This window comes from Oncorhynchus tshawytscha, linkage group LG04 (genome assembly GCF_018296145.1).
Source record: "Oncorhynchus tshawytscha isolate Ot180627B linkage group LG04, Otsh_v2.0, whole genome shotgun sequence".
Classification (NCBI taxonomy): domain Eukaryota; kingdom Metazoa; phylum Chordata; class Actinopteri; order Salmoniformes; family Salmonidae; genus Oncorhynchus; species Oncorhynchus tshawytscha.
Window position 1 is genome coordinate 20,657,738 of NC_056432.1, and position 27,905 is coordinate 20,685,642.

Below are 27,905 nucleotides of genomic sequence, written 5' to 3' on the forward strand. Positions count from 1 at the left end.
TGGAGTCTGCAAAAGACCTGAGACTGGGATGGAGATTTGTCTTCCAACAAGACAATGATCCAAAACATAAAGCAAAATCTACAATGGAATGGTTCAAAAATAAACATATCCAGGTGTTAGAATGGCCAAGTCAAAGTCCAGACCTGAATCCAATCGAGAATCTGTGGAAAGAACTGAAAACTGCTGTTCACAAATGCTCTCCATCCAACCTCACTGAGCTCGAGCTGTTTTGAAAGGAGGAATGGGAAACATTTTCAGTCTCTCGATGTGCAAAACTGATAGAGACAGACCCCAAGCGACTTACAGCTGTAATCGCAGCAAAAGGTGGCGCTACAAAGTATTAACTTAAGGGGGCTGAATAATTTTGCACGCCCAATTTTTCAGTTTTTGATTTGTTAAAAAAGTTTGAAATACACTTTATCATCATTAGTCATTTAGGTCAACATTGGATCATTCAGAGATCCTCACTGAACTTCTGGAGAGAGTTTGCTGCACTGAAAGTAAAGGGGCTGAATAATTTTGCACGCCCAATTTTTCAGTTTTTGATTTGTTAAAAAAGTTTGAAATATCCAATAAATGTCGTTCCACTTCATGATTGTGTCCCACTTGTTGATTCTTCACAAAAAAAGTTTTAGGGCTATTCTATATCTTTATGTTTGAAGCCTGAAATGTGGCAAAAGGTCGCAAAGGTCAAGGGGGCTGAATACTTTCGCAAGGCACTGTAAATACAATGAATAGACTGGACATCTCTATTCACGTCATTTATGGCATATTGGGTGGACTGGAAGCCTTTGAGTGCACACGTAAGAGCAGGAAATAAAAGCAGTAAGTAAAAACATCAACATGTTTTGTGATTTGTTAAATCAACTCAACTGACATTACAAAAAAATACATTCCATTGCATGAGCCACATCAGTTAGCATCATTTGAATGAACATTCTATATTACCATGGAAATTATTGCATCACAATACCAGGCAGCAATTGAGTGTACCCATGAGTTTATCAGTCAAATTGCCAGGGTTAGAGATTCCTTGCCCGTTCTGTTCATTCAATTTTTTATGGGTTCAGCACCAGTCAATATTATTTCAATACTGTTACTTGACTTTCTTCCTCATCAGGGAGAAGTGATAGCCACCAAACAGAATCAGAATGTTTCGTCTCATATTGTACGTTCCATTTATTTTAATTAACGTTTACGTTCATTGCCTGGTTGTAGAGGAAATGAAAGGCTTTACACAAGTTGGACCTGTTCTTTCAAAAGAATGGTGTTAAATAATTATTGAAATAGTTTATCCTCAGTGACACGGAGGTTTTATGTATCATCACATAACATCTGAAAGTGTTGAGGACTGTAGATAGACTGGGGAGGGGCCTGTTTCTTGCTCACATTGAGTTTATTGGATGTTGGACTTGACTAATCTCCTCAGGTGTCACACACAGCTATGAAAGCGTAATGCTGCAATTCCCATCAACCATGATCATAACAATAATACCCCACAACAGATTTCTTTACTGTGCTTTTACTTTCAATGTATATTATTCTTTCCCAGTGTTGAGTGCATCCCCAAATAATAATTACATTGGCATAGACTGAGAAGCATAATATTGAACAAGGATTAAACAAAAATTAATTCCATCAAAAAACGAATGTACATAACAAATATAATTTCCCTCTCCAAGCCTACCCAGACCATTTGAAGAAATGAGCCAACAACACTTCCCCTTTATACAAATAAGTGACATTGTAACATACATCTCTGTGATTTCATGAATAACGAAGGTGGGCGATGCCAGTTTTATTCAGATCACCATCGTTTAGTTTTGCCATCTTCTTTGACCTTCCACAGCATGAGCTCCATACAGGCAGCAGCATCTTCTGCTGAGTCATGGCCACCCACTGGAAGAGACAGGAACAATGCCATACACATAGTTACTGCAAGACTAATGTAGGCCTGGGTATATCTTACATGTATCAGAAAGCCTTGGATCAGGAATGATTCTCACATTAGTGGATACATGTTTTAGGACTGTAGCCTCCTACGCAACACAAAATATTCTCTCTCAGATTTTCCTTCTCACCTGTAACGTTCCTTTTTATTAGTGTTAAGAACATTTTTTTAAATGTAGTGAATGGACAGAATTGGAATTGTGAAATATTTTTCATTAAGAACATTCATGCAACATGTCTCCCTGATTTCACCAGGATCAGTTTGACAGTATAAAAAAAAAAAAAAACTTTAATGACACACAGTAGATGGACATCCTCCCCACTGCCAGACTTGTTTGTGTTTGACCCACCACTCTCCTGGATGATCCTCCTGAGGTAGTCTGCTGTCAGGTTGTGGAGGGTCATCTTATGAGGCAGGCCCAGGCGGTGGGGGAACGACACAGAGGTGTCCACCACGGTGCCATGGAGCAGCTGAGACAGGCAAGGTGACAAACTTTATGGGCCAGTTTCCCAAACACAGATTAGGCCAAGTCAGGACTAAAAAAGCATGCTCTAAGAGGATCGTAGTAATGTTGTTTTATTTGATGTATCGAAAATAGACTGATATTGACTTTCCATATCAGTGTCCATTCACTAATAAATAGTTAAATAATGCAACACAACTCACCTTCAGTGCACAGAGGTCAGATTCCAAGCCGTAGCCGATCAGTATAGTCTCAGCACTGACAAAGCTCAATAGAGTCTCCTGAACGTCTCGGATGGACGAGCTTGTTCCTTTCACATCAGCTTCATTGATGCCTGAAAACCTGAGGAAAAGAGAGCAATAATGACTTCCATGCCATCCTTGTCAAAAATACTGGATTAAATAAAAGCAGTCTGTCAAGATTCAATATTAATTATGAAGTGTTATGTGGCCTTACCTGGTGTTGTAGTCAATGACGTCATTATCAGGTTTCACAAAGGTGTCATAGATGACCTGCAAACTGGAGTTGACAACAGTCACTCTGGCCAGCTCCAGACCTTGAGTGGTATAGCACTGAAGAAAAATAAATGTATTAGTCATACAATAAACTTCACCAGATCACTAGTGTGGCAGTGTGGACATCGATATTCAAAACACACTGACCCAACCTTAATTGGCATGTCATGCAAAATGTTGCCTATGAATTCCATAATGTGACTGTTGAATCTCACCATTTCACAGTCGACTGAGAACACACCCGGGCATCCCTTGTCAGAGGCAGGCCTTGGAAGGGTACTGACAAAGCCATCCAGGCTAACTGCATCATGGACATGCAGCTGAGGGGGGAGACATATGTGAGCAATACAAAATGTTCCCTGACATCTTTGAAGGGTCTTAAGGAAAATAAGTGTGATGCACCAGTCATCTTCTTACCTTGAAGACTTGGCATCCAGGACACCCAGCCACACCTTCACAGCAGCTGTAGCGTGTTTCCACTCCACCTGGAACTGTACAGTAATAGCAAGTTATTAAATATCTGTGTTCTAAATGTCAGAATATACCATAACGTCCTCTCACCCTTCTTCTCAACTCCTTTCCCATAGTGGTAGTTGCACTCCTCCTTGCGAGTGTGCTTTCCCACTTGGTTCACAGAGTAAGTGGCCCCACACCGACAGCAAATCCTCTTCAAAGCTTTTCCCCCAGAAACAAACAAAAACACAAGTTGCCAATTCAGGAGTTAAACAGAGCCCTGAAAGCAAAGACATTATAAAGCTGGAGTATGCCCTCTTGAACATGAAGAGAACATGAAGAACATGAAGAACAGGTCCATGTTGACTACAACACCCAAGGTAGACCAGTCCTAGGGAAATTACTCATACCACAGGCCTAAATTTAAAATATGAACCGTTGAAGCCAGTTCCAATGCTTTCTTTCATTGTTCCCCTCTAATCAGGGACTAATTCAGAACTGGGACACCAGGTGGGTGCAATTAATTATCAGCAACAGAGAAACAGTACTCTCAGTACCTCCAGGGTTGGATTTGAATAGCCCTGGCCTATTGATGTATTTTACATGCTTGCTACAGGCAATACATGCTTATGACCAAATGTCACATTCCAAGAGGTACATTTTTACATTTGGTCATTACTCAGCAATATAGACCTGAACAATGCAGTGCGTCATACCGTACTCACGATCAGTGATTCCCTTTTTATAGTCTTCACGGTACAATATGGCACTGCCAGATTTCTCTGGGTGCTGAAGAGGATAGTTATTCTCCATCAATATCTCCTCTGACAGAATGTGCTCCTTCAAACTGTCATACAATGCAACATCTCCTTCAGCAGAAAATGAATAGGAAAGCTAAATGAGTCATGGAAGTGTCAGAAAGGCAGTCAGGATTTTGATATGACGCATAGTATAACTTAGAATAAAATCTTATCCTTTGATGAAAATGTGTGTTGAGGAATGCATGATACCATTTCCCCAAAGTGCTTTTTCATTGAGTGGAATATTTCCTTTGGACAACTGGACATTAGTTTCATTTCCAGCTGCAAATGAACAGACAAGAAACAATTCAACTTGAGTTGCGAAGCCCCAAATGTCCTTTGTTTACATCTGTCCCACCACAACATATTTAACAATATAATACTATTGCAAGTAATCAAAAAGCAATTTAGAATACATTCACTCAGTTGCTGTAGATTCCCACCTTTGACAGAGACAGAGCTCTGGTTCTTCAGCCTCTTCAGTGCATTCACTGCAACACTCAGATACTTGAGTTTGTTGATGCTGCGATCATACACAGTCTTCTCCTCAGCAAGAGCCTAAAGTATAAATCACACTGTCACAGCTTCCAACATAAAACAATAGGTCATGGCAACAACATGTATAACAATTCCCATATAATATAATCATGGCTAATAGAAATGTTGACTGCCCTGGGTCAAACCTTTTCAAAAGCATCTTGTACAGTGACGGACGTTTTGAGGAATTCCTCTACAAACAGGTTTACATAGCGCTGCCGTACGTCATGTGGGACTTTGGCGCTGACCTCAGGACGCATCTTGGCCTTACGTTTGGTAGGAATGGGCTGGGAGGACAAAAGCGAAGTAATGATTTTTTACTTGAGAAACAAAACAAAAATGACCTTGCCATGCAGTTTTTTAGAAAAGATATGAATGCTAGCGCTAATGAAAATAATCTGCTCAGTAATATGCTACTGTGTCAATACAAAGAAAACCACTAAAGCCATTTCATTCCACCTCTACATTATGTTGGTACTCACCTTAGCAGGGATATAGGCAGTAGGCTGAGGTTGTACAGGAACAGGTGTAACTGGAGTATGGACCGGGGTATGGACCGGGGTGACTGGAGAATTAGCTGGAGTGATGGGCAGAGTGTAGCTTCCCTCTGGGAGGATGAAATGCAGGTTGTTGCCCACCTGGATGGCTGTTCCCACAGGTATGACGTTCACACATGCTAGCAGGGAAAATATATAACCAATAACTTAGTATCATGTACAGATGGAAATAAGATGCATATAATATAGATGAAATCTTCTGATGCATAACAGACAAAAAAATATGTACAATAGGATATACATGCCAACTGACTGGAGGAGTGCATTTTCACCTCAACATCACCCTGTTGTACTTTATCATTTACAACATCAAATTGCAGTGGTTGGTACATTCCTCACACATACAAAAGTATAGTTTACACATTAAAGATATGGACTCTTACAGTTTTGCATAGTAGTTTGGTGAGTTGGCTGGTGAATGAGGTATTGAACTGGATGGTGGGTGGCCTGATGAGCAGGAGAAGGCAGCATCACCATTTTTCTCTGAGAGTTGGAGATGAATGCCTGGCCTCCTTTCAGAGCAGCGGACAAAACGGAGGCCCTCTGCTGCAGCTGCTGGATCTTAGAGGGGTTGGACAACTGGGGGGCTCCTCCACGGAAAGGAACGATCACCTGGGCTTTGCTTTTGCCCACCGGTGGCTGTAGGACAGGAAGGCAGTCAATTACAATAAGTAAAGTTTCATGAATCACAGTTAATAAAGTAATTCATATGCTTGAGTTGTAGCCTTCAATATAGTGTACCTCAGTATATCTGGACACATGGGCCACCCTCTTCCTGGGTCCTGGCAACGGTTTGGGTTTCACTGCTAACCCTGGTGTCTCCACATCCACAGCTCCTACCTAAAACACACAATGACAACATTTTCCTAACTCCATTGAACTGTACAATTAGCCCACCCAATGTCTGTTTGCATGCACTTACAGGTGTACAAGCCTGGTCTGTCGATCCCTCTTCACCCTTGTTGGCTTCCTCCATGAAGATACGATAGCATTCCTCCATTGTGTCACTATCAGATAACTCTGAATACTCGAGCTCCTCAGAATTTGAATCAATAACAATGTGTTCATTCATTGCTTCCACAGTTGGCTGCTCTAAAGGAGCAGATTGTAATTCTACTCCATTAGTCCCTGACGCAGTTGGCCCATATAACAGCTGGCATTGGGTGAAACCCACAGTAGTGGCCGCTTGCTCTACAAAGTTTGCTCCCGGAACTGGACTAGGCAGGGAGAAATCAAGCGCTGGCGTTTGGCCTGGTATTTTCTGCAGACATGGCACTGATGATACACTCTGTACAGGTGACCAGTAACTCTGAGCAGAGCTCTGTGCTACTGGCTGCTCACTTCTCTGGGTCTCAATGGGGAGTTTATGGGGGGAGTAGATAGAGGGAGGGACTAAAACATTATGAGGTAGTGAAGATATATGTCCATATGAGACTTCATTGGGTTGAAGATGGTTACTGTTCTCAACACAGTTGTAGGCAAGCTCACGTTCAAGCAATCCAGGCTCTGCCATCAGTAAGTTGACATCAGTCTTAACTGGCTCATTATGGTGGCGTGTCTGTAAGGATGATAGACTCATTTTGAGAGTCACAGGTTCTGGGACACAGTTGCTTTCAGCAGTGACTTCAGCCTCTTGGTAACAAACTATTCTCTCACTTTCACTCCTCAGGTTTTCCAAGCATTTGGACAAGTCATCAAATACACTCTCAGCACTGGGTTCACCATCATTTCCCCGACTAGCGGAAACACTAGATAGGCCATAAGTGTTGAGGTTATCATCTTTCACAATCTCAGACACTGCAGGTGGGGATAGGACTTCAACTACTTCAGGACCAGGAGTGGACACAGGAAGTGGAATACTAAGTGGAGCATGAGCCACAGTAGGAACAAAAACAGGGTGGACTTCCTCTTTGATTTCCTGTGATTGGTTTGTGTTGATCTTACAGGGCTTCTGAGCCCGACACTTCTTTCTATCGCTCTCCAGAGGTGGAATATCAATGATGAGGACCCCTTCTTCTTCTTCAGAATCATCAACTAGCTTGTTACTACTAGCTGGTGAGGCAGTGAACTCTTGAAAAGGTGGCTTAGTTTGGTCCTCCTTACAAACATTCTCTCTAGTCCTCTTCACACCTTGCCCACTTCTCACTTTCTGCTCATTACCTGGTTTGTACTCAGAACAACCACTAGATCGCAAAGAAGCTGAGAAGTTGGACAGGGGGTCATATTCCAAATCAGTCCTGGGTTTGGAGTTGTCAACCACATACTTCCTCCGGGCAGGAGAATAGACTGTAGTTGACTGCCTGTGTTTAGACTTTACACTATTTCCATTCAGATCTTTGCCTGGTGTTTCAGATTTGGCAATCAAGACTTTCTTGGACCCTGTTCTTTCACTGTCCACCTGCACAGTTTGGTAACGAGATAATCTCCTTTGCTCCTTCTCAACCTCATTCTTAACAGTCTCAATTTCTTTGTTGATCCTCTCCAACTCCAAAAGGCAAGGGTCTTTGGCTTCATTGACCTGTGGGACTCCATTAATGGAAGTGGAATGAGTTTTCCAAACACCTGTTCATGGAGAAAAAGTAAATAGAAAACTGATGTCATTAAGAAGATCAAACCACGTAAATTACTACACACATGCCATACTATTTTTCCAAAGTGAAAAAAAAAAAAATGCAGCCACCTCGCATAATTCCTTACAACATGGTCAAGGCAGGTTGATGCGCTGCAATTAGGTATAGGCAGACTTGAAAAGAAGTAATCCGGTTTCAAATTGATGGGCTACTGCCCATTTCCACTCGAGGATGTAATGTGGCAATTAACAAGTATGCCTTTTTGGAAAACTATGGCAAAACTAAAGGCAAGCTGAAGAAAAAAAATACTTCGGGGAATTTGTATTAAATGAATTACAAAACCAGACTGACCTGCTGTTGTTACCGGTGACCCATGCAGGGTGTTGTCAAACATTCCTCGGTCGTCTTTGTCATGCTTGTACAGACAGTGGGGCCGCTTACAGTGGTCACGTCTGAAAAATGGACAGTCTATTTCAGCGAAGAACCCAATGGAAGACAACATCGACTACTTATAATTGATCTGTACTCCGGCTATATTTAATAACATTTATTCACGCGTGGGCGCTTTCCATCAATTGTCCACTCACAACACTATGCACCTGTCATGACGTCAGTGTTACGTGAGTTTTATAGCATCAGTCGTGGCGCGGGACATTCTGTCAAAAAAATTATAGTGGACTGCCATGCGAAATCATTTAAATTAATGATGATGATGATCATGTGAAATAAGTTCGCTTTGGTAAAGAGTCAAGCTAGCACATTTGAAATTAATTGACAGGGAATCCACCTGTAATTGATAAAGCTTTCCCAGGCCTAAAATACAAATATGCCTAGTGGCTAGTGCCACCAAGTGGCTGTGCCTGTCTGCTACTCTGGAAGTACTTCAGAACTGTAGGTGGTGCAAATGCGCTTGTTGCTGCTCAAGCCAACGAACCCAGAATCAGAAGAAGACATCCAAAAGACGTTCGTGTGTTGCGTGAAAAATCGAAACAACACTCAAACACATTCATATTAGATGTTTGAGTACATCAGAATGTTCTTGTTGTTTAGAAATGGACGTGGGTGTTGAGGACATTGATGAGGATGAAACTGACTGGAACAGCATTTGCTCGGACTTTGTTCAACCTCCCCATGTTGGTAAGAAAACAACACAAGTGACACCAAATGACGGAAGCAAATTGCTTTGCTTACATTGCATGTTTTAGTGTAGTGAATAATAAGTGTGTAATGCTATACTCTGTGTGTAAACAGTGTTTGCCTACCCTTTTCGGTTACTGTACCACTCCTTGGTCATGACTCTGTTCCATTGCATTAATGTTACACAAGAGTCATTGGACGAAGGCGTGTTCTGTAGGGGAAAGTTTTGTTAAGAGCCCTGATTCTCGGTTTGAACATTAACATGCATCGCTTGCACTACGGTTTTGGAAGCATAACGGACCTTATTTCATATCAGCGAGAAATAATTTTCAAAAAACAAAAGGTTAAATTGATACACACCTTGTTAGTGTTCCCACACGGCAATATATCCATGTTACAGCGCTTGTTTACGGAAAGCCTCGTCTTCCGTCTGTTTTCTAGCAATTAACGATCTAGCATGCTCTGAACACCTGTGTGTTACTCGGGAAGTGTAGCGGAAGTGTAATTTCATCGTATGGGGGCACCCATAGCTATATGGATCTGTGCAAAACCGCTACAGTAAGTGTATGTTTTCTGTGTGAATCATTTTTTCTTGCTGATGAAAGATAAGGGCCATATGCTTCGAAAGCGATATTGCAATAAATTATTTACGTTTCTAAACGTTAAAACACAGCGTCAACATTGTAATTCACATGAGGCAGTCGTGGGTGAAGCTAATGGCTGAGAACCACAGGGAGAAGGCAGAATGTCGCCTAGAGTTTGAGAGCTACTGTACCACCAACTGAATGTTGCTCTGCCCAGACTACCATAGTCCAGTGGTTCCCAACCTTTTCCCTTACTGTACCACCAACTGAATGTTGCTCTGCCCAGACTACCATAGTCCAGTGGTTCCCAACCTTTTCCCTTACTGTACCACCAACTGAATGTTGCTCTGCCCAGACTACCCTAGTCCAGTGGTTCCCAACCTTTTCCCTTACTGTACCACCAACTGAATGTTGCTCTGCCCAGACTACCCTAGTCCAGTGGTTCCCAACCTTTTCCCTTACTGTACCACCAACTGAATGTTGCTCTGCCCAGACTACCCTAGTCCAGTGGTTCCCAACCTTTTTCCTTACTGTACCACCAACTGAATGTTGCTCTGCCCAGACTACCCTAGTCCAGTGGTTCCCAACCTTTTTCCTTACTGTACAACCAACTGAATGTTGATATGGCTAGAGTACCCTAGTCCAGTGGTTCTAGAAATATAAAGCCCTTTACTTTCATATCACATAAAAAATAATTTCACACCTACTGTCACTGTTTTAACCAGTTGCAGCCAAAAGTATTTTTCAGTGACAACACGTTTCTGGAGGCCTTCTTCCGTTACACACAGGTTTTCAGAGCATGCGAGATAGCGAATTAGCACAGGTGGTCCCTTTGTCTTCTGTCTGTCTTCCATAAACACACGTTTACCCCTCCAGACACCCCCCTGAAATGTTTTTATTTGAATGGGTCTTATAGTAAAAATATATTACCTTTAAATGTGCCATGAACACAACCAGTTAGGATGTTTTCATCTGATTGTCAAACAAATCACTTCACAAAGTAGTTTACCTTCGTACGTTCATCCAAAATGATTCCAGGATGCGAACAGTGCACTGTGCACCCGCCAATGCTCCTTCACTCATGCGAGTGGTTGACACTATCTTACCGGAGAAAGCATCCAAGCAAGGGAAACAGTGCCCCTCTGTCTTACTAAATGTATCTGATGCTGTCTGGCCAAAAAAATTGTATTATATGCCATACTCTTTTTGGCCAGACAGCATCAGATACATGGGCTACACATAAGTTGTTCTTAACTGACTTGCCTAGTTAAATAAAGGTTCAATAAAAAATGTTTTTAAAGAATGTCGTCTGCCTCAATGATGATGTCAGTATTATCATCAGCACCTGTCTTTCTTCTAAAGAAGTGCGTATTGTATCCCCATAGAGTCTAAGGGCCCGAGGCTGGGTTTCTACTAAACTAACCTGGTCGAGAACCAGGGATCCCTAATACGGGCAAGCCTGGGGAAGTTCATTGTTGAAAAATGGCTGAATAGGGGTGGAGACCCGGTGTAATACGGTGACGCCTCGGTACACATCAAACCAGTCAAATGCCTTGCTTGGACGGAGCTCCAATAGTGCTCACTATATGAATGTTGTAGGTGCAACAGTGCCTGATGATTCTTTGGTGAGGATGGCCAGGAAATCGCTGATTTTAAAACCCCATCAAAATATGTTGATGTATGCAATTTTATGTATAGAGCACATCACTCTAGTGTGTAATTGGTATATTGTAATTACTTCACCACCATGGTCTATTTATTGCCTTAGCGCCTTTTCTTACCTCATTTGCACAGACTGTATATAGATTTTCTTCAACGTATTAATGACTGTATGTTTGTTTATTCCATGTGTAACTCTGTGAGGTTGTATGTGTCGAACTGCTTTGCTTTATTCTTGGCCAGGTTGCAGTTGTAAATGAGAACTTGTTCTCAACTTGCCTACCTGGCTAAATAAAGTAAAAATAAATTTGACAAATTCTAACAAAAACATAATTATGTTTTTCTTCCAGGCTTTCATCCAATTTCTGCAATGTTGCAAACTAGCATACAGAACAACTCTCTGCAAAATGTGACCTTCCCTGTCTGAAAACAGTGGCGAACATTACACGTAGCACCAATGGGCATGGGGGGAGAGGGTTCTTGAACTGTAAAGTCCTATTAAAAATCTTGCCGCTGGGAGCCAGCAAACCATTCAAACTGTTTTTGCAAGAAAAAATGATCCAGACCTCCAAAGGAGGTGTGACAGCGATGCGATATTATTGGAGGTATGGCAAAGCGAGATGACTACTACTAAGCTAACATATGGAATTGTTTTAAGATGGTCATAGCAAGGATATTTTAGCTATTTTATTTTAGGACCCTTGTAGGTATATAAATAAGGACCCCTATAGGTATACACATTTTTTTATTTTAAATGTATACATTTTTGTTATGCCTCAAGTGGAGCATGGGGGCCTCAAGTGGAGTATTATTATTATTATTATATATGTTTTATGCTCAACTCATGAGGCCCCTTGATGGTGTGAGGCCTGAGGCAATTGCCTCTTCTGCCAAATGGTAAGTCCGCCAGCGCCTCTAAAGATGTGTATCAATTTAACCTTTTGTTTTTTCTCCCAGATATGAAAGATGAGGTTCTTATTCTTCCAAAACTGTACCGCAAGCAGTGTGTGTTAATGCTCAGACATGGCATCTGGGCTCTTAACAAAACTTCCCCATACAGAAGACTCATTCGTCCAATGACTTATGTGTAATGTAATAGAACTGGGAGTCGTGATCAAGGGCTAGGAGTACCCCTGAAGTACCCCGTCATGTGCATTTTACCAGTAGGTCTATGGGCTCATGAGTCTTCTCAAGTACCCCCTGTGGATAGGCCGAGGACCCCTGGTTGGGAACCACTGGTGTAGTAGCTCTTTCACCTGTAATTGTTCTCACTATGAAACTGCCCTTCTCTCTTTCAGTGATCCATGGGGGCAAATATTGCAGTAAGGTACCTGCACCACCAGTACAGAGAGTCATCCTGCATTTTGACCTGGACTGTTTCTATGCCCAGGTTGAAATGATCCGCAACCCAGCACTGCGGAAGGTGCCTTTAGGTGATTTATTTGACATACTATTTCTATTTTGTCTCCTATTCTTTGTGTCTAAGCTTTTACTGTATTGTTTTTCAACATGTTAACGGAAGCACTGGTTGCATAACAACTTCCCTCTGAACTCCTTGTAGGTATTCAGCAAAAGTACATCATCGTCACCTGTAACTACGTGGCCAGGGACCTTGGTGTGACAAAGCTGATGTTAGTGACGGATGCCAAAGAGAAGTGTCCTCAGCTCGTGCTGGTCAAGGGAGAGGACCTGACACACTACAGAGAGACATCTTACAAAGTCACAGGTAATCAACTCAGTAACTCTTGAAAGGAGTTAACCACCACAAACCGCTAGAACTGTGATCTCACAAACATCAGATAAATCATTTTTATAGCCACAGTGTTACGCTCTAATGAATTCTACCTTACTATCATTTTTTTGTTATGGAAAAACTCTCACCTGTCTCTGTGCTTTCCTCCATTTAGAGTTGCTGATGTCGTTCTGTCCATTAGTAGAACGGCTAGGGTTTGATGAGAACTTCATGGACATCACAGAGATGGTGGAGAGGAGGATGGAACAGACCCCAGAGTCTGCTCCCTATTCATACGAAGGCCACGTTTACAATCTTGACAGTGAGTAGCACAAGGTCTAGCAGCATTCAGACTGGGGACTTATGAAACCAAGATATGGGTTGTGAAACAACCTGTGAAGCTAAATGTATAAACATTTGCATTGCACTTTCAGTTTCCTACATTTAGAGCCACTGTGGGTTTGGATTCTTGACCTTAGCCTTTAGTTATTAGAAATTCCATGTCTACATACTAGCAATCAGGTTGAGATGATGTGAAATTTAACCGTGAATTGTGTATCTTTTTGTTTTGTCTACTCAGCCTCGGATGCCAAAGTCATGGTACACCCTAGACTAGCGGTAGGCTCACATATCGCAGCTGAACTGAGAGCAGAGATCCACAGCAAGCTGGGCCTCACTGGCTGTGCGGGCATTGCTACCAGTAAGCTGCTGGCCAAACTGGTGGCGGGTGCCTTCAAGCCAAATCAACAAACCACACTTTTGCCAGAGAGTGTGAAAGACATTATGGGCAGTCTAAATGGTTTACGTAAAGTACCAGGTATAGATTTGCGCTTTATTCCTAATTTGACACTCAGCAAGTTATCCATGTCACTACATGAAGTAGAGTATAGTGGTAGATTATCCAACCTGTTGTTGATCCATGTAGCCCTAGTCGTAATCACCTCTGTAGCTGTTGTCATGCCATTCAGTGCTTTACCTTTCTTTACCCATTATGGCCCATTTCAGGAGTAGGCCACCAGACTGCTAAGAGGCTTCAGGCTCTAGGATTGGTTGGTGTGCAGGACCTGCAGCTCTTCCCATTGGCTGACCTGGTGAGGGAGTTTGGAGTTTCCACTGCTCAGCATCTCCAGAACCTGGCTTTGGGCATTGATGACACTCCAGTCACCCCCACTGGTGCTCCACAGGTGTGAGATGATAACTGATCAATACAATAATCTATTTTCAGCTAATACTGTTACAGTGCACATATTGATATGTCTTTCTGTATTTTTTTCTCCCTGTCTTCATAACATACCAAGTCTCTTAGCAATGAAGACTCCTTCAAGAAAATGTCCTCAACCAATGAAGTTTGGCAGAAGGTTAAAGATTTGTTGAGTAGCATTTTAGACAGGTAAGCATAAGGTTTGAATTGCAAGGTGCAGAAATGGTTGAATTTCCAAGTAGTGTTTCTGCTCTTAAGTTCAACTAAGCTGTCTTGGTTTTAGGATGCATAAAGATGGGAGGCAGCCTTTGACCCTTCGACTGACCATCAGGCGTTACTCTGCAACCAACAAGTGGTTCAGCCGGGAGAGCAGGCAGTGTCCCATCCCCAACCACATTGGGCAAAAGATAACCTCTGGTACCTGTTAAATAATTCTCTCACACATATGGAGTATATTTTGTCTGCAAGCCATTAGGAATTGAAACGGCCAATGTACTGCCAATGGCTTTAGCAAATATACAGTAGCTATTGTTTAGTACCTACTGTACTGTGTATCTACATTTTAACTGTACATTAATTTCTAAGTATGAATTTCACAGATCTTGAATGGTAGATCAGTTACTGTGCATTTAGCAGCTAACACCACTTAAATCTGCTGTGTTATTTGTCAGGCAACTGTGATGCCTTGGCCCAGCTGGTCACCATGGCCATGAAGCTCTTCCACAAGATGGTGGACACCAACACAGCCTTCCACCTCACCCTCCTCAACGTGTGCTTCAGTAACCTGCAGGCCAAGTGTGCTGCTGTCAGCAAGGGATCAATCACCTCCTTCTTCACACACAGATCTCCTGAGAAAACACAGGCCTCCTCTCGGTGCCAGGTAAGAAGACAGGTGGATGTCACCCATTAGAAGTAAACTAGTATCTCTGTCTCAGGCTTTACCCTGCCATGTGTACTCCTTATGTGTCATCTTTAGAATTCTGAAAATGTGCATCCTTTCTCTTTCTCTCTTCTTCCCCTCTAGGAGGATCTGTCTCAAAGTGTGCTTGGTAACCTCTGTGGACAGGCTGGATCTGATGTTGAAGGTAAGACAGAGGAGTTGACTGGTCAGGATGCATCACACTGGATACCAGACATACCTAGCAACCTTAAGATCAAGCCTTACACACAGTCAACAATGCATAGCCCTGAGGCCTCCCAGCAGCGGCCTATGGTGGGTGAGTGCTGCATAGGTGGAACAGTAGATGATAAAATGACCAACAGTCCTAGGATGACAGATGTTCATCCATTGCCCCCCAACATTGACCCTGAGGTGTTCAGACTCCTGCCTGAGGACATCCAGAAGGAACTGTTATCAGCTGCCTACCCAGAGACCGCCCATGGCCTCCACAGCCATGGCACTCAGTCCGTCAGACCCACAGTATCTGATCCAGCAGACAGAGCCCACTCATTTCACCACAACCATTCAGAACAGCCTGCCTCTTCCTCTCAGCCTGCTGCATGTAAACTTAATGACTCATTTCACAGCACTCCCATAGACCTAAGAGAAACTGTGAAGGGCTTTGACAGACAGCCCAATGCACCGACAACCAACAACCAACAAGAACACACAGTCTCCTCCCTGCACTATTCACTCACAGACCTCTTGGAGGAGGGAAACTCCTCTACAGGCTTCGTGTCACAGAGGCAGGTGGCTGACTGTGGTTTCCCAGGAAGTGTGGACCCCAAGGTGTTCTCAGAACTACCTCCAGAGATTCAGAGAGAGCTACTGTCTGAGTGGAGACAACAGATACCTGTCCTTAAGATTTCCTCCTCTTTGAAAAAACAGGGCAAAAGCCCCCTGGCCAGAGAGAAGAAGGCTCCAGCTAAAAGCAGTCAGGCTAATAAATTATTGAACTATTTCAAACCCAGCTCAGGTTAGAATGTGTCTGTTATATCAAAGGTCACTATGTGGTGATTAAGAATTTGGACAAATATTAAAATCATTCTCTTATTTTTAGGATGTTCAGCAAGTGAGATTCATACAGTTATTTTAGTCAATACAAATATAAGGAATTGAATGTTAAAATATACTTTTTTTCAAACTGTGTTTTACATTTTGTAAACATGGTAATGTTCCAAGAAATATGTAAATAAAGATCATTTCCTTATTTTATTGTACAGTTTTAAATTGATAAACATTGTAATTAGTTTGCATTACATGTGATGTTTAAGCCAGAGCCTTAAAACGTAGATGATTATGCTTCCAGGTGCACAATTCTGTGTCATATGGTTAATATACAGTTTATCTAGTGTAGACCTTCTCTAAAAATGATCTACATACAGTGGATGACACAATACATGTCCCCCCCCACAAGTTGACTTCATCATTATGTCCTAATAGATACTTTTTAGACAACGATTAGCCTACTTGTTGAGCTTCCAGAAGAATAAGCGGGAGAAGGGGCCTTTTAAGGGGTTTACAAAGCTTACAGTTGGCTGAGTTCCACTGAAATCCACAGCAGGACATTATTTGTGGACAGGGCCTCAATCCAGTTTTTCTTTTTTTTTCTCCTGAGAAATACCAGAAAGCACAAGGTCTGTGAACACCGCACTGTGTGGTTGTTTTTTTTTAGCTGGAAACTCCTCCCTTATAGCATGTGAGAGGGGAAAAGGTTCAATCAACAGCATGTCTCCCCCCACTATGTGTTTACCAAGCACGGGTTGAGCTCCCTGAATGGAAGTTGGCAGTACCTCCGGCTAAATCGGTAAGACTGAATTTATTTGTTTTTGTCAAATCTTGGTAAAGTTCATCTAATTATTCAGCGGCATCAGTGTGTGGCATATTGGCTTAATCTTTCAGGCATTGATTGTGTTGTCTGTCACACTATATTGTTTGGGGGCTTTATCATTGGCCTACATTTTCTGAAAAGGCTACGTGAGACTTTCCTTATGTGCATATTGATTGATTTGATTTTGTTCTATGGCTCAAATATTTCTGGCATCACAAACACATGCCACTGACAGAATTCAGGGTTTTTTTCTGGATCAGAAAGGGTCTGTGGTGGTGGGCGTGGCAGAGCACGTGGTATTGGGCAAGGTTGGCTGCATTTAGCAGAACACTTTAGAGACCCCCATCTTGGTGGTTTTTTGTTGTTGCAATTTTAGCATTTTTAAGCCAATTTCCTGCAATTCTCAGAAATCCTCCTCTGAGCCGAGATATATTTTTGCAGTTTTAAAGTTAATTTCCTGCAATTCAACATATTTTGCCATGGAGCTGAGAGAAAATGTTGCCGTTTTTAAGGATAATTTCCTGCAATTATATGCATTTTGCCATGGCTAATGCTGTGTTATTTTAGTCAAACTCAATAACTAAATCAATACTCTTAAATTCAATGTTTTTATTCATTTTCAATTCCCCTGACTGTTTAGCTTTTATTTTGGTGATTGTTAGTTCTCAGTTATTATATTCTAAAACAATATACAGTGCATTCAGAAAGTATTCAGACCCATTGACTTTTACCAATTCTGTTACGTTACAGCCTTATTCTAAAATGGACTAAATTGGGGGGTTTTCACATACACAATACCCCATAATGACAAAGCAAAAACTGTTTTTCAGAAACTAATAATACATTTACATAAGTATTCAGACCTTTTTATTCAGTACTTTGTTGAAGCACTTTTGGCAGCGAACATAGCCTCGAGTCTTCTTTGGTATGACACTACAAGCTTGGCACGCCAGTATTTGGAGTTTCTTCCATACTCTGTAGATCCTCTCAAGCTCTGTCAGGTTGGATGGGGAGCGTTGCTGCACAGCTGTTTTCAGGTCTCTCCAGTGATCTTCGATCGGGTTAAAATCCGGCCTCTGGCTGGGCACTCAAGGACATTCAGAGACTTGTCCTGAAGCCAATCCTGCGTTGTCTTACTGTGCTTAGGGTTGTTGTCCTGTTGGAAGGTGAATTCAATTGATTGGACATGATTTGGAAAGTCACACACCTGTCTATATAAGGTCCCACAGTTGGCACTGCATGTCAGAGCAAAAACCAAGCCATGAGGTCGAAGCAATTGTCCGTATATCTCCGAGACAGGATTGTGTCATGGCACAGATCTGGGGAAGGGTACCAAAATATTTCTGCAGCATTGACGGTCCCCAAGAACACAGTGGCCTCCATCATTCTTAAATGGAAGAAGTTTGGAACCACCAAGACTCTTTCTAGAGCTGGCCGCCTGGCCAAACTGAGGGAGGAGAAGGGCCTTGGTCAGGGAGTTGACCAAGAACCCTATGGTCACTCTGATAGAGCTCCAGAGTTCATATGTGGAGATGGGAGAACCTTCCAGAAGGACAACCATCTCTGCAGCACTCTAATCAGGCGGAAGCCACTCCTTAGTAAAAGGCACATGACAGCTTGCTAGGAGTTTGTCAAAAGGCACCTAAAGGGCTATCAGACCATGATAAACAAGATTATCTGGTCTGATGAAACCAACATCCAATACTGGCCTGAATGCCAAGCGCCATGTTTGGAGGAAACCAGGCACCATCCCTTCGGTGAAGAATGGTGGTGGTAGCATGTTTTCCTCCAAGGGACTTGGAGACTAGTCATAATTGACGGAAAGATGAACGGAGCAAGGATCTTTTTTATAATCTACACGGGTAATGAGTCCGTATTTAATGAGGGCATCTCATCCCTTTTTCAGTGTTTTAAGGAATCTGAGTCTCATGACAGGCCTCTTAAGAATGACACAGATTGCAAATAAACAAAACATTTGAAATAATCAAGAAGGTTGTGCTTTTAGACTTCTCAACTCAATGGGTCAATTGATGTCCATGGTGGTAATGATGTAAAAATGTAAACATCCTTTTTGATATTTTCTTCCACTTGACCTTTCTATCCATCAGACTACACAATACTTTGTCATTTCACTTCTCAAATAAAAAATTACAAGTGTAACTGAATAAGTAAGAGGAGCACAAGTTCTTTGTGCTCTTTTGTATTCTCTCTCAGAACTATATGAGATTATACTGTATGTGGACAATGAAAGAATTTCCTTGCATCAATAGAAGCCACAGTTGAGTTTTCCTACAGCTCACACAGGACAGCCACTTGACTGATCATGTGAAAGCTGGGTCAAGTCATGTGCTAGCTCCTCTCTGATCAGCTTTTAAAACGTCCTGTCCATGGGATGTTTGAGCTAAAGTAGGCTAATGCGATTAGCATGAGGTTGTAAGTAACAAGAACATTTCCCAGGACATAGTCATATCTAATATTGTCAGAAAGCTTATTCTTGTTAATCTAACTACACTGTCCATTTTACAGTAGCTATTACAGTGAAAGAATGTCATGATATTTGAGGAGAGTGCACAATTTTTAACAAAGTTATTAATAAACAAATTAGGCACATTTGGGCAGTCTTGATACAACATTTTGAACATGAATGCAATGGTTAATTCATTCAGTCTAATACTTTGTACATGCACTGCTGCCATCTAGTGGCCAAATTCTAAATTGCACTTGGGCTGTAATAATACATTATGGTCTTTCTCTTGCATTTCAAAGATGATGGTACACTTATTTTTTTTTTACAAAATATATATTTTTTTCTTGGTATTATCTTTTACCAGATCTATTGTTATATTCACCTACATTCCTTTCACATTTCCACAAACTTCAGTGTTTCCTTTCAAATGGTACCAAGAATATGCATATCCTTGCTTCAGGCCAGAGCTACAGGCAGTTAGATTTGGGTATGTCCTTTTCGGTGAAAATTGGGAGAAAAAAGGGGCGGAACCTTATGCCCCAGTGATCATGAAGCCACTCATTGGGAATTTCAGCTATGTGTTCTGTTAGACATGTGTTTGCCTGTTTCTAAATGTTAAGGCAATTTGCAGTATATTGGCTATATTAACAGTACTGTAATTACATTGTATATTATTACCGTTTCCAAGTATATAATTAGTTAAGGGCACATCAAGCCTGTAATGTCCTCTGGAAGACCTGTATAGAATCTTCTGAAGTCTTGCAATGTAATAGTGACTCAACTGTATTTATTGTTACTATAATAATGGTGAATGTACCACTATTTACAGTAATGTATGTAATGTAGTTGTGTTCTCTATGCAAAAGCATGTTACATGCAAGTAAGAATATGACCATAATATGGTACTTTTGTTTAATATTTTAGGGCAGGTTCAGTACGAGGCTGCACAATGACAATGACTGACTGGGATTATGACTTTCTGATCAAACTCCTGTCGGTAGGGGATTCTGGAGTAGGGAAGACCACATTCCTCTACAGGTACACAGACAACAAGTTCAACCACAAGTTCACCACCACAGTGGGAATAGACTTCAGGGAAAAGAGAGTGGTGAGTCGTGATGCTTTACTCCAGTGTGTAGCCCATGACATTCATTTCAAAGATAAAATTCATTTTCAGTCATCCTTGCTCCACAGCTTCCAATTTATGATAATGTGGTTCTGCAAATCCAAAGGGTTGAACAGTTGATTGTTTTTTACAAGGAATAGTAGGGTAGCAACTGAAATATAGCTGCAAGCAGCGATGACCTGGGGTCCAAGCCTTTCTCGCCTTCTCAAATATTCTGGCTTGTTTTACAAGTCATACATTTCAGTTCAGGTACATCACCAACAATCCCTCACTGTCTAGGGATGTCTATCTGAAACCGGCAGTGGTGGGATTTGAACCTGGGCTGTCATGTATTACAGTAATGTAGTTGTGTTCTCTATGCAAAAGCCTATCTCTACGAAGGCCTATGGTCACAGAAAAAAAATGGGTTGAACACTGTGGAAGAGCATGCGTGTATGTATGAATTGCAGGTTCCAGTCTTGACTCAATCTTGTAACACTGTAATGTTTATAGCAGTTCGCTTTTATCCAAAGCAACTTGCGGTCATGCGTGCATTCATTCTTTACATTTGAGTGATCGTGAGAATCAAACCCACTATCCTGGCATTGCAAGCGCCATGCTCTACCAACTGAGCTACAGAGGACCACCATGTGGGTAGCGTGCTGACAATGTAAACATCGGTCGTTCTGCCCCTGAACAAGGCAGTTAACACAATGTTCCTAGGCTGTCATTGTAAATAGGAATTTGCTCTTAACTGACTTGCCTATTTAAATAAAGGTTCAAATAAAACATACTGTACTGTGCTAAACTATGGTGCACCGTGGGGCTCAGTTGGTAGAGCAAAGTGCTTGCAATGCCAGGGTTGTGGGTTAGATTCCCACGGGGTACCAATACGAAAATGTATGCGCTCACTACTTTAAATTGCTCTGGAATAGAGTGTCTGCTAAATGACAAAAATGTACTGAACTTAACAGAACTATAAACTACTCATGTTTACTCTATTGGATCTTATTTTTACCCATTTAAACTGGTCTTGTTTTGGTCATGGTCTCGATCCACTGGTCCTCGGTCTGGGTGTTAGAAAGTTTAGTCTGGATCTAAAGGGCTCCGGTCCTGACTTCATCTCTGGTACTCGCACCAATTTTATACTCTTGAATCCATACGTATGGTTACATGTAAACAATAATGTGATTATTGTGGATAGTCAGATTAATATAATAGTTTGATTAAAACGTAAACAAGCTTTGCAAGAATTACTATTTCCCTAATAATGCTGTTTATATAATGCACTCTAATGCAGAAAATCGACATTCAAAATGAACATTCTACTACAGCGACCATGTTATTTTTGGGAAGCATATTTTATTCTGAGTTCGATCATGTAAAGTTTGTATGTGAAACTACGTCTAAGACGCCTACATTCAGTTGTTTCCTAACTCGCTGATCTGCGCATATCAGATACACCGCTGGAATGCCGATTAAGGCGTTTACATGTCCTAATAATAAGAGTGCTCAGAAAACCAGGTGTTTTAATCGGCTGATGCTACCTTCGATTTTGACCTCATGTCGATTTAAGATAAACAGAGTAAGGTGTTTACATTACTATTTCATAATCTACATACTGCCATAATCACTTTAATATCGATTTATTAGTGTGCGTGTAAACGTACTCCATGTTGGTAGTGGACAAGTGCACACTTCAGGTAATATTGTAGAGTATTGAGATGAATGGCCAGGAGGGGGCTCGGTTTCCTCCAAGATTGACTTGAATTGTCAGGCCGGGGCTCACTGAACTTTTAAGAAATCAACTTCATTTATGGAGCATATAACGATTTTGGTCTATAGATGCTGTACATCAAGTTTCTGAGATCGGTTTAGCGGTGTCTGAGGAAAAGTTGAACATTTTGGAAATATTTACATTTTCAAAATGTCAGATGATCCGTCATGGTGATGTCATTGGTCCTAGAGGGAAATGTGTTTATTGGGTAAAGAGAATCCTTTGTACCTAATTCTGTGACTAGGTCAAATGAAGAGGCGGGGCTGACCTTTTGAAGTCAAAAGTTGTTTATAGTGAACTAGTCGTTTTTATTGAACTAGGCAAGTCAGTTTAGAACAAATTTTTGTTTACAATGATGTCCTACCCCGGCCAAAGCTGGGAAAATTCTGCGCTGCCCTATGGGACTCCCAATAATGGCTGGATGTGCTGCAGCCTGGATTTGAACCAGGTACTGTAATGATACCTCTTGCACTGAGATGCAGTGCTTTAGACCTCTGTGCTACTCGGGAGCCTGAGTTGCACCATTTGGGCTGAATTGCACCCGTATTAACCAGATGTATTTGTCCACCAACGTACACCATCCCACCAGTTTGGTCTCTATTAGGTCTTACCATTTTAAGCGCTATAGTGCTCCAAAAATAGGATAATAATAATCCTAACAATTGTAATTTCAAGCCACTCCGGGACTTGGACCGCTAATTATAACAGTATGTTGGATTGGTAAAACAAATTCTAGAGCCAAAGAGTATGTCTTTGGTCCTAGCTCTTGATATGACACTTATTTGACATCTTATGTCTTCAGACGTATTTGGGGACTGGCTCTGATGGAACGACAGAGAAGACTTTTAAAGTGCACCTACAGCTCTGGGACACAGCAGGGCAGGAGAGGTAGGCCACGTAAACAACAGACAGTACATTTTGTAAGATAAGGATTTTCAATGATAGTCCACATCCATCGCTTTACCAGCATTTGAACATTGTTGTAATTGTATAAATTCCAGGTTCAGAAGTCTCACCACAGCCTTCTTCAGAGATGCCATGGGCTTCCTGCTCATGTTTGATCTAACCAATCAGCAGAGTTTTCTGAATGTCAGGAACTGGATGAGTATGTCTGTGAATCATCCATTTAGTACATCCTTTAAGAACCAGACCGACCACATTGATCGGGTATTTCAGTTTTGTATTTGGCATTATCAGTGGTGTAAAGTACTTAAGTAAAAATAGTTTTTGGGGGGTATCTGTACTTTACTTTACTATTCATATTTTTGACAACTTTTACTTCACAACATTCCTAAAGAAAATGATTTACTTTTCTTACTCCATACATTTTCCCTGACACCCAAAATGATAGGAAAATTGTCCAATTCACACACTTATCAAAATGACATCCTTGGTCATCTCTACTGCCTCTGATCTGGCAGACTCACTAAACACATTCTTCGCTTGTAAATGATATCTGTGTTGGCGCGTGCCCCTGGCTATCTGTAATTATATACATTTTTATTTAATGGTGCCTTCTAGTTTGCTTAATATAAGGAATATTAAATTATTTATACTTTTACTTTTGATACTTAAGTATATTTAAAACCAAATACTTTTAGACTTTTTGCTCAAGTAGGTTTTTTACTGGGTAACTTTCACTTTTGCTTGAATCATTTTCTATTGATCTTTACTGTTACTCAAGTATGACAATTGGGTACTTTTTCACCACTGGGCATTATAGTAAATTATCTTGGTAGCATGGTAGCTTGCTGTGATTCAAATATGAATTGACATATCCATAAATAACTGAAATGTTATTATGTCTTGTTATGATTGTTCAGGTCAGCTGCAGGCAAATGCCTATTGTGACAGTCCAGACATAGTCTTAGTTGGCACCAAAGCAGACCTTAAAAACCTGAGAGATGTACAAGGAAAACAAGCCAGAGACCTGGCGGACAGATATGGGTAAGTGAGATCAATACTTGCTTGCTCAGGACAAAATTCTGCTGCCTCTATGAAATCTGATCTGACTGTACAATGCAATAAAATGGCTGGCTAGTCCTCTTACCATTGGCATGGCTAACTTCTCCAGTGCCTTAACATGAACTGAGGTTGTTTGAGTTCATACCTTCAGCACCACTGTAAAGCATTTATACCGATCCAGATCCAATGCTGGAAACAGGCTCACTATTTTAATACCTCTAATTTACAAAGAAGGAATCTGTGATCTACTACAAGCCAAGGTCTATGGATCTTCTTAAACATCTTTAAACTAGAAATGACCCTATTAGAAATAAACCACAAGTTAACTGACCTTAATAATACATCAACCGAAAGTTAACTGTTCTTTATCCATTCATTTCAGTATAGTGTTCAGTATAATAAGTTCCTCCCTTCCTGCTTAGTATCCCCTACTTTGAGACGAGTAGTGCCACAGGGACTGAGGTGGACCAGGCAGTTACCACTCTGCTGGACCTGGTGATGAGACGCATGGAGCAGAGCACAGAGGGGCCTGCGTCAGAGGCAGCCAATGGGAGTGCTGCCACTAACGACACGGCTGAAACGTCCACCAGCAGGAGGTGTGCCTGTTAGGATGTAGGGATGTCCATCCATTCAAATGTGTAACTATTGCATCTGGGGAGTATTATTACATTAGAAAGTTCAATTATCCCATCCAGTATTTATAGGAAGTGTATTATCCTCTTATGCATTAATGTGTGTTTGTCTGGATTGATAACTGTCACACTCAAGCTATGTATTCCCAACCTGGTCATCATTACCTGCTGAGTCTGTACATGTACTGTATGTTAATGATATGAAACGAGCAAAAGAACGCACAATCTAATACTGTAAAATTATTCAAAGTAAATGAAAGCACCATGTGTATGTACATCTCAAACTGATATTTGCAATTTGACTAAGCTTTGTGTGATTCTAAATAGGTAAATACTAATGGGAAGTGTTTGAAGAAAAGTTGTATATCAGAGATTTTTTTATTTATTTTATTTGACAGATTGAAGCATTGATGGAAGGAAAATACAGGTACATACATTTATCATTGACAATATATAATCCTAACAGATTATGCAACAACTCATTAACAATCATGGTTATTTCCTTAAATGTGAATGAGAAAATGTATTATTCTGTTTCACAAACCGAGATAGCAAAGTACATTACAGGATCCATGAGTTCTATATGACATGGAGCACATTTGGTGTTTAGCTTGATTATTAGTGGAACAAAATTGTCATGCACATTGAATAAAGTATAGAACATGTTTAGAGCCCATAAATACTGTCAACCCAGAACAAAAATTAGTTGAATATGTTTTAATACAAAGTCTTCAGAGTAAATGCAGTCACTTTAAATAAAGTTAATGTCCGTTTTACCAATGATTGCCTTTTGACAGGAAAATGTCTGGTTGCTTTGTCTTTATCAAAGAAATACATACAAGTGCAAACTTTGGGTGATTTGCAATCCTATAGGAATTCCGGGGTTCCATCACTGGCATAGCAACAAAAAAAATGCCACACACACCCCTGAGCTTTGGGGGGCCCCAAACTCTCAGAGGTTGGTCGGGCCACGCAGATGGTACTGAAAACATAAGCCATTCATAATTTTTTTGTTACATTAAATTAGTACTGCTAAATTTTCTCTCAGCCTCATGGCAGAATGTGTCAAATAGCAGGAAATTGGGTCATGGATTCTTGGAAGTCGGGGCAATCCTTGTCCAGTCGGAAAAGTTTTATTTTTTTATAGTTGAAAAAGTGATTTTGTTGCATTCTTTGATCTAAAATGTATATTTAGCGAAATTATGTAAGGAAAACCTTTTTGTGGGGTAATATTCAATATACTTTCAATATTATTTGTTTCCATGTCGGCTCTATGCCTGGAAATGCCTTTGTCCCGGAGCAAAGGATCACAATTTCAAACTCTCCCAAAAAGTGCTTAAAAAATCATGGATATTAATTAAAAACATATGTTTCTTTCAATAGCCCTCTGTGACTTTAAAATGTATCTCAACTTGTGTCTGGAGATTTGGTCAACTTTGTCAGATTTGTCTAAAATCCAGAATTAATTAGGAATGAGCAGGGTCAGCTATACAATAAAGACCCCTTGTTTTAAGATGGTCATACCAAGGATAATTTAACTATTTGATTTTGAATTTTAGGACCCCTTAAGGCACGAGTGTGCTAAGCTGTCATCAAGGCAAAGGGTGGCTATTTGAAGTATATAAGTAGCGTACTACAGTATGTACTACAAATATAACAGATTTTGATTTATTTAACACTTATGGTTATTACATGATTCCATATGTGTTATTTCATAGTTTTGATGTCTTCACTATTATTCTACAATGTAGAAAACAGTAAAAATAAAAACCCTTGAATGAGTAGGTGTTCTAAAACTCTTGACCACCTACTGTGTGTGTGTGTGTGTATATATGATATATATATATGATGAAACATGGATAAACAGTAAAAAATAAATAAAAGGAAGATTGTTCTGAAGTGTCTCTCCTATATCTGAGAGATAGATATAAGAAAGATCAGGAAACTATTTTTATTTAACCCCTTATTTTAGCCACTAAACTATCTCCATATATTCAGTTCTTCCATTAAAAAAATAACTGGTACCTGCTACTTTCAGACTAGTCTTGTGAGGCTTGTGGGCAGCCTAGAGCAAACCAACCAACATGTATGTGTTTGTGAGATATTCACCTTTCCACAGAGGGGTCATATTAGTGTGTAGCCCAAACTGCTACAGACAGAAGTTGGCAGATCGGCTGTACCGATTTCAGACAAGTCCTGTGATACTTGTCGGGGTTAGAACAAAACAGAGAACACCATTGTGTTTGTGACTCATCTTTCCATAGAGGGGTCATAATAATAGCCAATCCTTTCGAACGTTACAGAGGTTTTTCTGAGAATATCAATTATCAGGATATCTCATGGACTGACAAACACAGCTCAAACACGGCGACATCTCCGATGTGGTGGATTGAGACACAGCCCTTGCAAAAAAAAAAAAAAAAACTGTAGGGTTAAACACTTGTTGGGCAATAATTGTACAAATTAAATGCCCTTTTGTGGTGTCAGATGGAGTTAAATCCAGCTAGTTGTATTTTATGGAGAAAAAAACTATTTCCTTTATATGGTACGCTAGCTGCTACTTTGGTCTATCAAAATGTATATTTCAAATGTTATTAATATTAAAGACAAATAATTGTGGGAAAAAGTTGAGATTGTCCCATCTTTCAAGAATCCCTGAGCTCTAAAATAGCAACATTTTCACACAGCCTCATGGAAAAATTTGTAAAATAGCATGAAATTAGCTATAAAACTTAGACCTTGTGGGGGGACTGCAAAACTGCGCTATGCCACTGGGTTCTGTTGGTACCATTCCTTTTGAAAACAAAAGTGTTGGCACACACTAACACACACATTGGACATTTTTCTCTAAGGAAATGTGGGGAGAATAAATTCCCTTCCTTCATGTGAGCAATACAATAGTCTTCTTTGGTGATGATCAGTACATGGAAGCAGTCAAAGGAAGACATTCATGGCGGCACAAATAGTATAAATCACCAACAGAACCTATTAGATGAGACTGAAAAGACAAATATACCACACAACTATCC

The 27,905-nt window shown here is 40.8% G+C and overlaps 3 protein-coding genes across 11 annotated transcripts; 2 read left to right on the top strand and 1 right to left on the bottom strand.

The window, feature by feature from the left end:
• Nucleotides 1–1,164: 1,164 nt before the first annotated feature.
• On the bottom strand, nucleotides 1,165–13,209 carry zgc:152968 (uncharacterized protein LOC564848 homolog). Of its 7 annotated transcripts, none has more exons than XM_024400096.2 (18): nucleotides 9,344–9,486; nucleotides 9,109–9,194; nucleotides 8,198–8,298; nucleotides 6,199–7,838; nucleotides 6,018–6,116; nucleotides 5,660–5,915; nucleotides 5,202–5,395; nucleotides 4,866–5,006; nucleotides 4,626–4,740; nucleotides 4,393–4,464; nucleotides 4,099–4,251; nucleotides 3,491–3,604; nucleotides 3,347–3,420; nucleotides 3,145–3,249; nucleotides 2,871–2,986; nucleotides 2,618–2,756; nucleotides 2,301–2,421; nucleotides 1,165–1,899 (listed from the first exon to the last, which is right to left on the bottom strand). In XM_024400096.2, exons 1-18 carry the CDS (start codon nucleotides 9,374–9,376, stop codon nucleotides 1,808–1,810), a joined length of 3,651 nt encoding a protein of 1,216 aa, XP_024255864.2. In that variant the 5' UTR covers nucleotides 9,377–9,486; the 3' UTR covers nucleotides 1,165–1,807. The 7 variants fall into 7 exon arrangements, with proteins under 7 accessions (XP_024255864.2, XP_042176381.1, XP_042176379.1 ...); XM_042320447.1 differs by having other exon boundaries at nucleotides 4,108–4,251; nucleotides 9,344–9,485; XM_042320445.1 differs by having other exon boundaries at nucleotides 1,165–2,421; nucleotides 9,344–9,487.
• On the top strand, nucleotides 8,696–16,309 carry poli (polymerase (DNA directed) iota). Of its 3 annotated transcripts, none has more exons than XM_024400100.2 (10): nucleotides 8,696–8,983; nucleotides 12,525–12,659; nucleotides 12,788–12,952; nucleotides 13,134–13,280; nucleotides 13,539–13,775; nucleotides 13,964–14,142; nucleotides 14,257–14,348; nucleotides 14,443–14,576; nucleotides 14,831–15,039; nucleotides 15,184–16,309. In XM_024400100.2, the coding sequence occupies exons 1-10, from the start codon at nucleotides 8,899–8,901 to the stop codon at nucleotides 16,078–16,080; spliced, it is 2,280 nt and encodes a 759-aa protein (XP_024255868.1). In that variant the 5' UTR covers nucleotides 8,696–8,898; the 3' UTR covers nucleotides 16,081–16,309. The 3 variants fall into 3 exon arrangements, with proteins under 3 accessions (XP_024255868.1, XP_042176382.1, XP_042176383.1); XM_042320448.1 differs by lacking the exon at nucleotides 8,696–8,983 and adding an exon at nucleotides 9,522–9,541; XM_042320449.1 differs by lacking the exon at nucleotides 8,696–8,983 and adding an exon at nucleotides 11,575–11,831.
• Nucleotides 16,310–16,402: 93 nt separating this feature from the next.
• On the top strand, nucleotides 16,403–25,657 carry LOC112232843 (ras-related protein Rab-27B). Its single transcript, XM_024400101.2, has 6 exons — nucleotides 16,403–16,906; nucleotides 20,322–20,505; nucleotides 23,082–23,167; nucleotides 23,281–23,384; nucleotides 24,103–24,226; nucleotides 24,667–25,657. The coding sequence occupies exons 2-6, from the start codon at nucleotides 20,347–20,349 to the stop codon at nucleotides 24,851–24,853; spliced, it is 660 nt and encodes a 219-aa protein (XP_024255869.1). The 5' UTR covers nucleotides 16,403–16,906; nucleotides 20,322–20,346; the 3' UTR covers nucleotides 24,854–25,657.
• Nucleotides 25,658–27,905: the final 2,248 nt, after the last annotated feature.